The following is a 15,168-nucleotide window of genomic DNA, read 5'->3' as shown; positions in this document are numbered from 1 at the left end:
GCCAGCTTATGTAAAACAATGCATTTTATCCCGTCTTATGTAGGATTCCAGCGAGCTCCAGCGCAGAAAGAACGAGCGCTCAGACAGATTTAGTCAGATTCTCCTCACAATGGAATGAAAGGATTAATGTTCAATATCAGTGAAGTTGCCCTTTAAAGGGCAATGGCTCATTTCTATCCACTAGTCTGCAACATTTATACTAAAATAAATAATACTGGAGTACATTTCCTTCAGACAAATTTGAAGGAAGTGTATCATATGCCTGAGGTTGCCTGTTTTGAAACATCAGTACAACAACCATCTATGACAGACTCCTCACTATTTTCGGTGAAGATATTTGGTGTAACCCCACATCCTGCTTCTTAGTACAGGTCATTGTCCTTGGCGGTTTGTAAATATGTCAATAAGTCCATCAAAGTGAACTTTTCAAAACAGACTTCTTAAGCATAATGGTAATTTAACAGTAAAATCTAGAGACTGAATCAACTCAGCATCCTGTCATTTCTCATTTCCGTATTTCAATCTAACTTGAGCAAACGGGCCCTGAGAACTAATCTCTGACACCTTTGAACACCATCTCATTTTTTATATCACTGCCTAATTAGCCCTTCACTAAGTCCCTCCCCAACCCATCCTTGTCCAATAGGCACGTTAGCAGTGAAGAAAGCTTGACCTGCATAGCAACCGTTGCTAAACTATTTGGATTGGCATTGGACAATCGCTTTTTGGGGTGGGATTTAGTGAAGGGCTAATTGTCATCCCCAACATTAACACACCAAAACAACCATTTCTAGGTACTCTGAAACATGGCAAACTAAAAACCCCAACTCTGTGGTTCCAGGTACTCACCTGGACCTGTTCCTTATACGATTGCAGCTCGGATACCAACTTCTCTAGCTCCTGGGTTCTCTCCTTAGAGGAGCCGAGCTCCAGCTTCAGTTTGTCAGCCTGACCCCGCAGTTCCTCAACTTCCTTCACATGGAGCTCAGAGGCCTGAGAGATGGCCTTCTCCCGTGAGGCCTTCAGATCTTTAACCACAGTCTCACCTTGTTGCAAATGTTTCTCCTAGACAATAGAAAAGAAAAATACAAAACATAATGAGCAATAACATACTGTAGTTGTTTGGATGGGACAAGGCACGGCTTCAGGATGAAATGACTGAGGGGGCAGTTGAAAATGACGAGGATTTGCAACTGACGGTACCAGGACCCCTCTGGCACCGGGCCTGGATGGGACAGAGTGCAGTTAAGGTGCTTAAGCGTGTTGAAAACAGGATATGTATATACCTGTACACATTTGGAAACTCTATAGGGTGTGTAGGATGGGTGACAAATTCCAAATGTACTTTGTCAATGAATTTAGCTTTCTCTCTCCATTCTGTCATAAACTATAGTAAAACCAAACCAAAACAGGGCGGAGGTGGCTCAGGGGGTAGAGTGGCTGGATGGTAACTGCAAGGTAGCCAGTTCGAACCCGGGTTCCCCCAGAGTTGGTGTCGAAGTGTCCTTGCACTATATATTTCTAAAACTATGAAACATTTCAAAGATTTCTTTTCAGGCAAACATGTCCACCGTAAGATGAACCTAAATAGGTTTGAATGGGGTTTCTAGGTGTAAGTATGTAGGACTAGTAGCATGCCAAAGTTTGTGCTATTGCCATTGAGAATGCATTGGGCGTTTAAGTTAAATAACTCCGAAACTACAAATCATTTCAAAGTAAAAAGTTCCGGCATGTGTCTCCACAGTAAGCTGAATTATAAAAAGTGTGAATGGAGTTTCTAGGTGAAAGTGCTTTTTTGACGTGCCAATATCTGCCATTGAGCCCCATTGTGAATTTCTCAAATTTGAAAGCACTATATTTCTAAAACTATGAAACATTTCAAAGATTTCTTTTCAGGCAAACATGTTCACCATAAGATGAACCTAAATAGGTTTGAATGGGGTTTCTAGGTGTAAGTATGTAGGACTTGTAGCATGGCAAAGTTTGTGCTATTGCCATTGAGAATGCATTGGGCGTTTAAGTTAAATACGGGGGACATATTTTGACAGCAGAAACTGCCTGTCATAATTTCTCCCCCCTCCCTATTCCAAAGCCCCCCCAGGTACATTATATATTTAAACTATTTTCAGCAATGGTACACTTCTTTTTTCAGTGGGTAGATCTTGTTGAGCTGGTCATTTTTAAAGTAGATCTCACGTCATAAATGTGTGGGCACCCCTGGTCTAGGGACTGTCTTTTGCCTTTCATAGTCAAGTGTACTCAAAGCCTACCAACCCCAGCATTTCCCATGGACAGGTCACAAGGACCTCCTTGGCAGATGTCTGCAATGCTGTATGTCTGCATGGACCCTGCAGTTGCCCCAGGTTGAAAATAATCTGAAACGGCATGTGTGCTTACCCTGGGTTCACCCCATGTTGAAAATGTAACTGCCTAGTATCTACTGTTCTACCACAGCTAACTGTCAACTCACCAAGTTAACAGTCTTCTCTTGGAGGGTGCTTATTCGAGATTCATAGTCATCTCTGGTCTCTTTCAGTTCCTGGTGTTTGCGGGACACTTCCTGTTGGTGTTGCTCGGACAAGTGCGCCACCTGTTCCTTTTCTTCTGCAAGTTGGCTCTGTAACTCCTCCAGTCTCCTGTATGATTGGAGAAAGTGTAGGGGTCCAACAGTTAATTGAACTAATCAATTTGATTATAAAAGTAATACATTTTAGTAAAATAACATAAATTGCCAATCTATAAACTCACAATGCGTTGTGGTGATGTATCACGTTTGGAGCTTGTAGATTGACTATTGTCGCCATTTTTGTACAAAAACATATGTCAATGTATAAAATAGGGTACTTAAGTACTTATTCAGACAAACTGTTTAGTTTATTTTTAAAAAAAAGTGTTAACTTGCAAGAGATGAGTATTGATTACACAGATCAGTATGAAAATGAATATGCACACTGTATGTCTGTGTTTCTAACAACTGATTATGATTCATCAGTTGCACTTGCACAGAAGGACACATGTTGATTTGAAGTAGCAACTTCTCATATTCCAGTCTTTTGCAACTTTCACATTAATCAGCAACAAATTGGTCAAACATACATTATCTAAAACCACATTTACCTTTCTTTCTGCACTAGGTCTTCATTCATTTTGGTGAGATGTACTGAACTATTGCCAGATGACTTCACCATGCCTGAAATATCGCTTTCCAGCTTGGCCTTGTCCTTTGTTAGCTGATCAAGTTTCTCATCGCCAGTTTTTTGTTTCCTCTCCAAACCTAAGTAAAGATATCATATGATATTAAAGTTATGGTCATCAGGTTTCTATAGAGTATTATAAAAACTGCCTACTAGCTTTGGGGTGGCATGCTTACTATCATTCTTTAAAGTAATGTTACGATTGTGTTTGCTTATTTGTGATACAATTTGTAAAACAAATTAAGATTATATAAACAATAATTGATCATAATTGTGATGGTAACCCTTTCTCTGACCTGTAATTTGGCTTTTTAGATTATCTGATTCAGTGGAAAGGGATGTGCAATGCTCTTCCTTTTTACTGAGCTCATCAAGCAGTTCTGGAAAATAAAGTGGGGGAAATGGCTGTTGTTCACATCCAGGCATGTCATTATACAGAATCATACAGCAGAACTTATGATACTAAAATCATTAAGACCTTCATCTGACTGGCAGAACAAATTGTGTCATTTACGTACCTTGCATAGATTGTACTGCTTTAGTCTGCTCTTCTGTGCTTTCAGCCAACTTTTCTTTCTATGAAAAAGTTAATATCAGCTTCATGTAAATTCATGAAATGCGCCATGCTAGGTGTGAATGCGATTACTGTAATGATGAGATAATGCCCCCTGTAATTCCCTCATCTTGAGGTCCCAAACAAAATTAGATTAAGAAAGTTCATTCATTCATAATCCCAAAGCAGCCACTTCTAAAGTGGAGTTTTAAAGCAGATTTACATGCTTGAGCATTTAGATGGGCTATCTTCTGTGGGCGACAGTCATAATCATTATGACCAAGTATAAATCAGCATCAAGGCTCACCAGGGTCCCCACATCCTGCTGCAGAGTGTCCTTGTCCTGTTGTACAGTGGACAGTCTCTGCTGTAAGGACATCAGCTCCTGCTGTCTGCTGTCCAGCATGGAGCTCAACTCAATGACCTACGACACAGGTCAGATGAATAATAATACCAGTGAGAATAAAATATGAGAGAAACTTTGTTCATCCATTCTTTTCATTGTCGCCCCAATTTAGGTTTCAGCCCTACAGCGACGATATATACAGTAGCTAAAATCTAAAATGACAGATGTTTTCCCAGTTTTAATGGTTTAATACAACAACATGAAATTGCAGTGGAATTTGACAACAGCAAAGGAGGCAAAGGAACCCACCTTGACACCCTGTGAGCTTGCCAGGGTTTGGGCCTCCTCAAACTGGGTGTTTAAGGTCTGGAGTTCCTGGTTACCTTCAGCCTCCTTGGAGCGCATGGTCTCAATTGCTGCCATCTGTTCTTTGGTTTCTCTCATCCTGTCCTGCGCCTCTTGGGCCAACTGTGCCTCTCTCTCCTCCAGCTCATTTATCTTTTGTTCAGCAGCATGCAGTTTACCGAGCACATCCTCCATCTCAACAAGATGTTGTTCCTCAGCAGTATCGATGCTGGACCGCACAGACTCCTCCAGTCGCTCCTTCTCTTCGGTCAACAGCATCATCTTTGCCTTCAGAGCCTCCATCTCCTGAGCCCAAACTCTGGTGTCAGCCTCATGTCTGCAACCAGCATTTTCTAAAGCCAACTTGTGCTCCACCTTCAACCTCTCTATGGTGCTCTTGGTCTCCACTAACTCTGCTGTCTGGTCACCAGCCCCTTTGCTGAAGGACACCTTTAACTCTTCCATGGTTTGCTGGTGAGAGGCAACGGTTGACTCAAGCTTGCTACGCCACAGTTCAATGACATCTGCATTCTCTTTCTCTGCCTGACTCAGGCGCATCCGTAGCTGCTCGTTGTCACCAGACAGCTTAACGAAAGAGGCCTGAAGCTGGGCAAGCGCCTCACTGTGGGTCTTTTCTTGAGATTCCAGCTTCTCCTTGTATTTCACCTGTTCCTCTTGCTGCGTGGCTTCCTGGGAGGCCAGTTGAGCCCTCAGTGAGCTCATCTCTTCTAGGAGAGGTGAAAGAGTAGAGTCGGAACCCTCAGAGCCCTGCTGGGACTCTAGTCGGAACCGCAGATCAGCTACCTCTCGGGTTCGCAGCGAGAGGTCCTTCTCCAACTCCATGATACGGGATCTTTCTGAAACAGTGGCCACCTGCAGGGTGGATAAATCATCACCAATGACAAATAACACAAAGGACAATCTCACACATGGAGCTGCTTACTTTTACAACATGATTCCTTAGTAAAGCTTAATAAAAGCCACTATGAATAAATGGACATTTTCAGATGATCCATAATGGAAATCACTCAATATCAGACATCAAAAATTCATAGGTCAAGAAAGAACAGCAGTAAAACTTGGCCCAACTCCAATAATGACTGATTCAATTCAGTTTACAAGGCCGACACATGCTTACTTTGGATAGGCAAGAAAACATTATACTGCCCTCTTCTGGGTTTAGAGGGTATGGTCAAAACTATAAAAATTGACAATTATTTCCACCACTGATAAACACTTGTAAGTGTAGGGCATAATTATGGGATTCAATTTGAATTTAAAGGAAATATTTGTTATTTCTGATATATACACACACACACACACCAGGAAAAAAATAATTTTGTTCGCATTGTTTAAATAAATATACAAATGTGTAACTATGACCTTCAACCTCATATAACTAAGAGATTTAGAATTGTATAACTATGGATAGCCCTCTGTGGCTGTGATACCCCAGGTGAACACAAAGCAGCACCGTCCAGGAAGAGGAGCATGTTAAAGACTCGCAAGAGGTGGGGACCCCCCAAAAAAGCAAAAACAAGAGGTGGGGACCCCCCATAAAGAAAAGACAAGAGGTGGGGACCCCCCCAAAAAGCAAAGACAAGAGGTGGGGACATGTCCCCCAAAAATAAAAGATAAGCAGGAGCAGGGAGGGTACAGGGAAGGAGAACAGGAAACAAGTAGTTGGGCTGCTAGGCAGAGGTTCATCTGATGAAACAGAGATACAGCACCATTTACCAGTAAAGGCAAAAACAGACATGAACATTTTGACTCAGCCAATAGATGTAGATCCAAGACTTTCAAGTTAAAGAAATAACTATTGTATACTTAAGTTGGTTAAGTTAAAATAAACCAAATGTCAATCAATTTCTTCTATTATGTGACGTTTTGTGGTGTTTTTTTTTATTTTTTACATTTAGCTTTCTTCTGGGTGTTAACCACAAGCCCACCTGAGGCCCTGACACTCCTCAGCAACGACTTGTGTTCCCTTAGTCCATGTTTCTAACATTGTCCCGGTCCCCTCATTTCTCTTTCCAAGAAAGCAGCAAGCGGCAGAGCGGAAGCCATTACCCTAGTGTCTTCTAACTCTCTTTGGAGTTTCTCAGCTTTGGTCTTTTCAAAGAGCAGGCTCTGTTCAAGCTCCTTAATGTGGGCATGCTCCAGTTTGGTCTGCGTCTGTTAGTAGACAAGGGGAGAGGAAGAGAACACACCAGTGCCACCATCACATGCCAGCCCAATGCAGACAGAAAGGCCAGGGGGATAGAGTGGAGTGATTAGAATGTTGGTGTGTGTTTGTAGGATGGGGAGAGGAGGGGAGAGACAAGTGATGTGGAAGGGAGGTGACGTGAGGGTGAAAGGGTATCCCATGCAGAACATTCAGGTGGGGCCTTGAACAATGGTACACAGCGACTATTCCAAGGAGTGGATGGATGGAACGTTATATAACAAGCAGCAAAAGAGAACGTCACATGTTATGGATATGCGTATGGGATGCAGTTTGTAATCATGCAACCTGGTGAAGAAAGCAAAGAGTTCACCGTTATGAATTACACATTTGAGAAATAAATTAGAAAATAAAACTGACTTCACCATGAAGGCCTGCATTAAGAGAAAGCTGAAATGGTTATGCTCCTCAGAAACTATTTTACTTAAGTTTCCAACATAACTGCATTCTTGTAGACATACTGTGAGTGGGGAATTTACATGCTTGACATGTGTTCATAATATTAAGCTAAAAAGCTTGTCAGGGTATCATAGACTCACCTCTTCACTCTTGCTTTTAGTTGAGTTTTAATATCTGCGTTCCTACTCTGTCCTGACTGATTTGCTGCATGTTGTGTTTTTATTTATTTTTTCTCTATGTTTTTATACTTTTATTTTGTTCTTTGCCATTGTTCTATCATTTTAACTACTTGACTGTGTTTTATTGTATTCTATTTTTGTGTCCTGCCCTGTGAAGCACTTTGAGCTGCATTTATGTATGAAAGGTGCTATACAAATAAAGTTTATTATTATTATTATAACCAATGTTGCTTTCTCTCGTATGTGATCAGGCCAAATTAAGTAAACATTGACACAAAGATTAACACTTAAGAGTATATGGGGCTATGGGATTTGTTTTTCGTATTACTTGATTTTGACTCCTATATACAGGTTAGTTTGTTTTTAGTTCAATGTTCGTTTTAAAAATGCTATTGACAATGAAGGGAAAATTTACATCATATTGTCCCTCATTACGTCATAGTCTCTTTATTGTTAATGGCATTTAATGTTTGTGTTGGCACCGTTTGTTTTACATCACCATTACATCACCTAATCAACATGAGTTAGACTTTAATATATTAGCGCCCCTCACTTCACACGGGTGTGATTTTTTATATTCTCTCTGTAGTCTCATCTGTAGACTGTACCTATCCTGTTTCATGCTTATTACTATTATTGCCGATACGGTTTTCCCAGGGAATTCGTATCAAAGTTCCCTATTCACACCCTAAAACTGTATGGTGAAGTATATGCATTTCAACTAGTGATGGGAGATTAATCGGTATCGGACGGTTTTAGTTGTTTTTAGATTAATCGGCATTGGTTCGATTAATCAATCAGCCTGATTAATTAATCAGTCAAATTAATTGGCCTGTCTTTACAGATAAACAAGCCCAAAGTAACAGCTAGAACAGATCTACAAGCTCACATTAAATATAAAAGGTATTTAAGTTAAATCTGACTTCCCTAAGCCTGCAGTGCAGATACCCTGTTACATGTATTTTTCAGAATGGACAAAATTATTATAATTTTTGAATACCGAATGAGATCATATCAACATCGGTAATATCGGTTATCGGCCATAACAGCAATTATTTATATCAGATATCGATATCGGCCAAAATGTCTCATCGGCACATCCCTAATTTCAATGATACCATTTCATGATCAATTTAGTGCCTCTAGTCTTACATGTTACTACTGTAAGTTCAGTAAATTCAGTTCACTTTTAGTTTCTTCACAAGAGGTTGAATACCACTGAGTTTCAGCATTATATGAAATAATTTCAGTGCAAATGGCCAGTTCCGAAAAAACATTAAGTATAATCTTTCATGCTAACACTGACAGTTCACCTGGGGACATTTTACAATACCTTTCTGACAGCAAAGTCTCATACACATCCACCCACTCAGAGTATGTTAATTCAGACTCAAAGAAAACTCAAATGTGACTTTTATCATTTCAATCGCAATTTTAAAACAGTATATTTGTCCTTACAAAGGGCATAGGATGACGGGCAAAGATGAAGTCCAAAGTGCCCTCCAACCAAAAAAAACCAAACAGCTTAACTATAAAACCCAGCAAACCCCTTCATTTAAGTAAAGATGTGCTGCCCAGTTCCCATAATGCTTAGCAACTTGTTCAATGCTGCCACCTATTGCCATAGGTTATATTGCAAACAACATAGCCAATTAATCAAACCACTTATAAGTTATTACAAGCTCAGTGGCCTTGTGGTTAGAGTGTCCGCCCTGAAACTGGGAGGTCATGGTTTGATCCCCGCCCGTATCATACCGAAAAACTGTAAAAATGGGACCCAATGCCTCCCTGCTTGGCACTCAGCATGAAGGGTTGGATTGGGGGGGTTAGATAAATTACAAATGATAATGCGGAGAACAAATTTCACATACAGTATGTGACAAATAGTAGGACTTGAACCTTTTTAACCATTATTAAATGATCTGTAGCGGTGCTCACCCTGCTGACACGTGTGACAAATGGTTACAATATAACTCTTGGCAACGGTATTGCAATGCTAGCTCAGGTGTAGGGGTCACTCTACTGAGAGCAGCAAAAGGTATTGGCAACACCATCTTTATTGGAATTAACGGATTAGCTCAGTGCTACATTTTTTGTTGTTGATCTTTCTTGGCACTTTGGACTATATGCCAGTGCCATCATCATCAAGTGAGCTTGCCTTTTGGGTGGAGGTGCACGGGACTCTGCTGATGTTTTCCAATAAGACCTTTGTGAATAATCAATAGATTCAGCTCTACAGTTGTGTCAATATCAAGAATGCACTTATGCAGTAGGACTGAAGGACCAAGAATGCACTTATGCAGTAGGACTGAAGGACCAATAGAACTACAATAACAATAACACTTTTGACTTTTGGAGTTCAATATGGAATGACAAAGAGTTTTAGCTCTTTTTGCTTTGGGTGTGAACTATTGATTAATGATGCATGCACTTTCCCGTAAAAAAGGAAGTGCATGAATTCTTAAATTGAGTGCCATTTCCCTTTACTTGCATATGGGGAGTTTGAATTCTGGCCCGTGACTAGGCAGTGAAATGGCAGGGGAGCATCTCCAGTGGTTCCATGCTAAGCACTGGGCCAACATGAAGGACAAGAGGAGGGGGGGGATAAATCACATCAATGAATACAGAGGCACTGCGGGTTATAACAACATTAGCACACCTTCAGCAGCTTGAAATCCACATAAAACAATAAGCAAATAGACCACACAAAGTAGAGGCTTGGTCTCCTTGTTCCAGTTTTTTGTATGTCTTTTAAGCTGCATGCATGTATTTAATAAACATGTAGACATTGGTAAGTATAAAACGGTTTGTTAGTATAGAAAGGAAGATAAAGGGGTATTCTAACCCTGTTGTATTCATTTCTAAAGATCTATTTTGAGAAGAGACGCCTTCAAGGATGATCACCTGACTGGTGTTGCACTGTGGAATAATAACAAATCTTTTGATCAGAATCAATACAGATACGAGTCCAATTTTCTGTCTCGCAAACTTAAGATGGGGACATGAATCATCTGACATTTATCAAAACAAAGGCTGTGTTACGACAGCCACTGCCAGTGAAATAACTGTCCATAAAAGCTATGACCTGTCTTGATGTCAGCGCAAACAGAAACCGTTTTCAGATGCTGGAGAACATGAGAGGTTTTGCAACCTCATGAATATATGAAGGACACCAGCTGTGGATATTACGTTTTGGTACAGGAGAGCCCTGCAACAAGAACTGCAGATAATGTAAATGCTCAGTCATTGCCATAATTAACTGGCTCCGACAAGAATGGCAGTCAATTGCATCTTAAATCACAATTAACAGCCACCTGGAGAGACAACTAAGATTGATCTTAATTTGTCAAATAAGTCTGCATTAAAGGCATCTTCTAAATCACTCATGTCAAGGATAAAAAGGCAATCCTGACTGAGATCCAGTGCAGTATTTCACGTGAAAATATGTTACTGCCTGATTTATGTACTTACCTCCAGATCTCCTTTGGTTATGCAAGCTTCTTCCACACGGAATTGGAGGTCCTCCACCTTCCTGTTAAAGATCAACAAATCCCTTACATTTGAACACATTGGAAGAAACTGTTGTTTCTAAAATGCAATAATAATAAATAGGGCATATGGTTGAGCTAATACAGTCGAGACCAGGGTTTCTTTCTGCTAGGCATTTTATTAGCTGACCAACGTGACCGCAAAAAAAATCTCCGGCAAAATGTTACATTAATTGACCATAATGTAATACACATAACGTGCGTGTTCGCAAAAACATGCATGTGCAGTAACCCACCCAACTGATCGCTATACCTGCAGTGATCTTGACACTTTGTTTACAGATGCTGTGCTGTTCTTGTTTATCCACAATTTCTGACAGCATACAGTATCTACTCCATCATGCAGTGGTGTCACTTGCCAAAATATAGTGAGGACACGAGAGATCTGCTCTTGGTATGCAACACTGTCGAACTACAGTAGGCCTGCCCTATAGGCTGAGCAGTGAGCATGTTTGGGGCTTTGCATTTCTTTTAAACCTTAATATGTAGTACCCTAAATAATTTGCATTTGTGTTTGTTTTGTTACAGTATAATGATATCACCAAGTGCTTCTACCACTTCACTGCACCGCTCTCCATGTCGTTGACATTCCCTGTAACCTGTAACATCCATGACTATGCGAGACCTTATGTGTTTCTGATGTGCCCATGTTTTATTATGGTCATTTGGGTCTGTGTCGGTTTAGAGTAGACCAATCTGCGTGAAACTTTGCACGCACACTTCTGGGAGACCGAAAAGATTTGTCTGTGTACTACTATAAATGAACAGGAGCTATAACAGGCTAATGTGTTTGGGGTGGACGTTCTACCTGTGTGCGTGCAAAGTTTTATGCAGATCGATTTCATAATACCAGTAGTCTTCCTGACTAGATGTACAGTAGCTCTGGGGAACCTTACCTCCGCTCCTCCTCCAGCTGATTCAGCAGCTCTACTTTGTCCTTGTCTGCTGCCTCCACCAAGGCACGCAACTGATCCATCTTGGCCTCCATCTTAGCCATGAAAAGAATTAACATGAATACAGGGGAAAATGCATGCAAACTTTTTCACGCACATGCCCACACACACACACACACAGACACAAAATGTTTCCTTTCCAGTAGTTAAGCCTCAATTGATGGAGGATGTTCATCACACACACACACACACACACACACACACACACACACACACACACACACACACACACACACACACACACACACACACACACACACACACACACACACACACACACACACACACACACACACACACACACACACACACACACACACACACACACACACACACACACACACACACACACATTGTAGACTTTCCAGTTCATAGAAATTAAACCTTAATCAATCTGGGAACCCATTGACAAAACAAGTCTCGAGAGACTAAGCCTTAATTGATGGAGGATGTCCATCATCCAAACGCAGTTCATAGTAGTTGAGCCTTAAGAGATGGAGGATGTTTATACATATGGTGTTGTAGTCAATTAGCTGCAGGCCACAGGCATTGTGAGATGGTGCTGACCTGCTCTTGGTCGTCCCTCATTATGCTCAGTTCTTGCTCCACCTCCCCGACATGGCTGGTGGCCTTAGCAACCTCAGCCCTCTCCATGTCACGCTCACCCATCAGCTGTTCAATGTGCTGTTGCTTCTCCTTCAGTGCCTCCTGAACAGCCGTGGTACCAGATATCTTACGACTGTACCGCGATGACGTCTCTGTGAGCTGCGTAGGGACAGAAGAGAAGCATGTTCAAGCTGGTGAAATAGAGCACAAAAAGACGGCCTACTGCACTCATATTCATTCATTTATATAGTTTTGATGCTGCTGTGTGTGCACGTCTCACCAGGCCAGTGCGGCTGGGCTTGGCGCTGACAGAAGATGCCACAGAGCTCATGGTGCTGATGGAAGAGGCACTGGGACTGCGCTTTAGGCCTGATGGAGTTGTGGTCACTACCTTTCGAACGGTCGTCTTTGCTTTGGCTGGTGTGGTGGAAGGGAAGCCAATGCGTGACACCTTGTGGACTGGTGCAAATAGGCCATACTTGGGCTGGCACTGAAAATATCTGAGATGTGATTGGCAACAATTAGACTAATGGGTTTTATAATATTTGTGTAGCTGATTAATCAAAAGTGCTTTTCTTTCAAAGAGTGGCTTGTTACCTTGTGCCTGCCACTGCCCCGTCATTCTTTCCCAAGGGTTCATCCAATTCCACACCGCACCACTCGCCTTTGGCAAAATCCGTTTCCCCAAGGAAACGTACCACTCCAGCTTTTGTACCACCAACCTGGAAAAGAAATGCAAAACCTTTCAGACAGAACTCGAGACCCTGGGTGAGATAATACCATCATCATAGCAAAAAAAGAAGGGAAAAAAGAGCGGGGAAACAAATCAATAGGTGCATGCCTTGCATTCATAAATGTAACAGAACTATGCAGTAGTTGTGTAGTTGAAATATTCAACTACACAGATGTATGGTTTGCTGGTGACTCAATTTGGTCAAATTCTTTTTGTGGGGGCATTTCCTCTCCCGCCTAGTGTGTGAGTTACAGACTTCCTCTTTGCATAATATGGTGCTATACAGCCTCCTCTGGAGGAAGGGAGAGAAAAAAGTAATCTGTCAAGAGGAAGGAAGGTACTGTACTTATAAAGGGCAGCATTTGGCTGTGAATTAGGACAACAACATAGACATGGATTAACTACAATAAATACATCAGTGCTACTATTTCCACTGGCTAGTGAGGTTATATGAGGGTGAAGTAGAAGAGGTCATATTGCAAACACATTCCTCAGAGATTACCATGGAGAAAGGAGAGGAGAATGCCAGTGAGTCCTGTGACTCCTGACCAGTAACCCACCTGCGTTATTGTGATTTTGACACCTAAAAGGCCAAGAGGTAGATTTCTAGCCACCCACCTTCCTTCTCTGGGATAATATCGGCAACAAGGACATAAATTCATATCAATTAAACTATATAACATTTCTATTAACAAAATACAAGCACACCATTCCCGATGAAGCCGGTCAATTTGAGATATGGCTCAAGTGCATACAGTCAAAACTGTGGGAGGAGTAGTAGTTTGAAATTTAGAGTTACTCTAGAAATAATAAGTGGAAAAATAAAGTGTTCCAATTACAATAGTCTGGTTGCCCTGTTAGGGCAACCACACTAATGATCAATGTTCTTGAGTTTGATTTTAATTTGTTTTCCTACTGAATTCCTACTGAAAAAGTGTTTGCAAAACAATCGTGTTTTAAAACATTAGGAGATTCTGAGATAAATAACAGAATATTGTATAAACTTTACCAAAACGCGGTCACCCATCTTGAGCTCCCTCTCCCCTTTCTTGACAGATCCAGTCTCTGAGAGGTTGGAGATTGATTCACTGTTTGCACGTGCCAAGTTGGAAGTTGTTATAGGGTGTGTAGCAGATGTGACTTGTTTGGAGGCCGGAGTGGTTGAGGGAAGCGCTGATTTTGTAGAAGGTGTATGGGAGACCACACTACTAACTGAAGGTGTGGGTGAAGCAGCGCGGGATGGTGGAGCAGTTTGAGTTCCATTGTCTTCCCCTTCTGTGCGAGACAACTTAGACGGACGGGTGAATATCCCTCGCAAGGCCTCACACTGGAAGTAGCGGACCCCAGCTACTGACCCATCATTCTTCCCGATGGCCTCATCCAGAACAATACCTGCCCATTGTCCTGGAGCAAACTGTGTCTCCCCAAGGAATTGTACGACTCCTGGTTTGTTCCCATTAACCCACACACTCTCGCCAACCTCAAAGGTTTCCTCAGAATCCTGGGGCTCTTCACTGACACTTGCAGCTGTTTTGTCAGCCACAGTTGCTTTGGGTCCAGCTATAAAGGAGATAGTGATAGGGTGAAATCGCAGTCTTGTTAAGTTATCCTAACTGCTTCCGAAACCTTGTGCCCCTTATTGCAAATGAAAGAAGATTGCATACGATCAGAGGGGAACTATTGTGACACTGTACAGGTCAGAAGTTATGTCGTAGCTCATATTTGAACAACATTCTTCCAGTAGCGACAACCACTGCTACTAGGAGACTACCTGGTAATGGATGGTGATGGAGAAGTCTTACCTGTGCTTGGGGCAACCTTGGTGGCTGTTGTCCTGGCTATCTTGCTGGGAATTTTAATCCCACTGGGTTTGGCTGTACTCATGATTCCTCTCGTTAGTGGTGGATCCAAAAGGGTTGTGTCTGTCAGTGGGAACAGACTGTCCGCAGACCATCAACACAGCTTGGCTTAGCTCTGATACCAAAGCTGTCTCCTCCGCAACAAAATAACAAACCCAAAGTAAATAAAAAGAAAGAAAAAAAGGAAAGGGGAGGAGGGAGTAAAAAGGATGTTGCTGAGAACGAACCT

General features: G+C 41.7%; 1 protein-coding gene across 8 annotated transcripts in view; it reads right to left on the bottom strand.

Annotated features, from left to right (window-relative positions):
- The window catches only part of clip1a (CAP-GLY domain containing linker protein 1a), a 35,147-nt gene that overhangs the window by 11,484 nt on the left and 8,495 nt on the right, over positions 1-15,168 (bottom strand). For 6 of the 8 annotated variants that reach the window (XR_013791197.1, XM_079515262.1, XM_079515259.1 and 3 more), the window contains exons 2-16: positions 14,883-15,166; positions 14,090-14,640; positions 12,945-13,069; positions 12,628-12,847; positions 12,309-12,506; positions 11,685-11,776; positions 10,712-10,772; positions 6,509-6,613; positions 4,403-5,311; positions 4,055-4,171; positions 3,713-3,770; positions 3,491-3,574; positions 3,118-3,274; positions 2,471-2,636; positions 850-1,065 (exon numbers count right to left, since the gene is read on the bottom strand). Coding sequence is in view for 7 of the 8 variants with exons in the window: in XM_079515262.1 (XP_079371388.1) it covers positions 850-1,065; positions 2,471-2,636; positions 3,118-3,274; positions 3,491-3,574; positions 3,713-3,770; positions 4,055-4,171; positions 4,403-5,311; positions 6,509-6,613; positions 10,712-10,772; positions 11,685-11,776; positions 12,309-12,506; positions 12,628-12,847; positions 12,945-13,069; positions 14,090-14,640; positions 14,883-14,964 (3,141 nt within the window). In the remaining variant the exon portion in view is untranslated. The remainder of the gene's footprint in view (positions 1-849; positions 1,066-2,470; positions 2,637-3,117; positions 3,275-3,490; positions 3,575-3,712; positions 3,771-4,054; positions 4,172-4,402; positions 5,312-6,508; positions 6,614-10,711; positions 10,773-11,684; positions 11,777-12,308; positions 12,507-12,627; positions 12,848-12,944; positions 13,070-14,089; positions 14,641-14,882; positions 15,167-15,168) is intronic. The other 2 variants (XM_079515263.1, XM_079515264.1) reach the window with 2 other exon arrangements.

Source organism: Electrona antarctica, assembly GCF_951216825.1.
Source record: "Electrona antarctica genome assembly, chromosome: 12".
In the NCBI taxonomy this organism is placed as follows: domain Eukaryota; kingdom Metazoa; phylum Chordata; class Actinopteri; order Myctophiformes; family Myctophidae; genus Electrona; species Electrona antarctica.
Note: the sequence above shows the minus strand (reverse complement) of the source record. Positions and strands in the feature narration are given on the sequence as shown.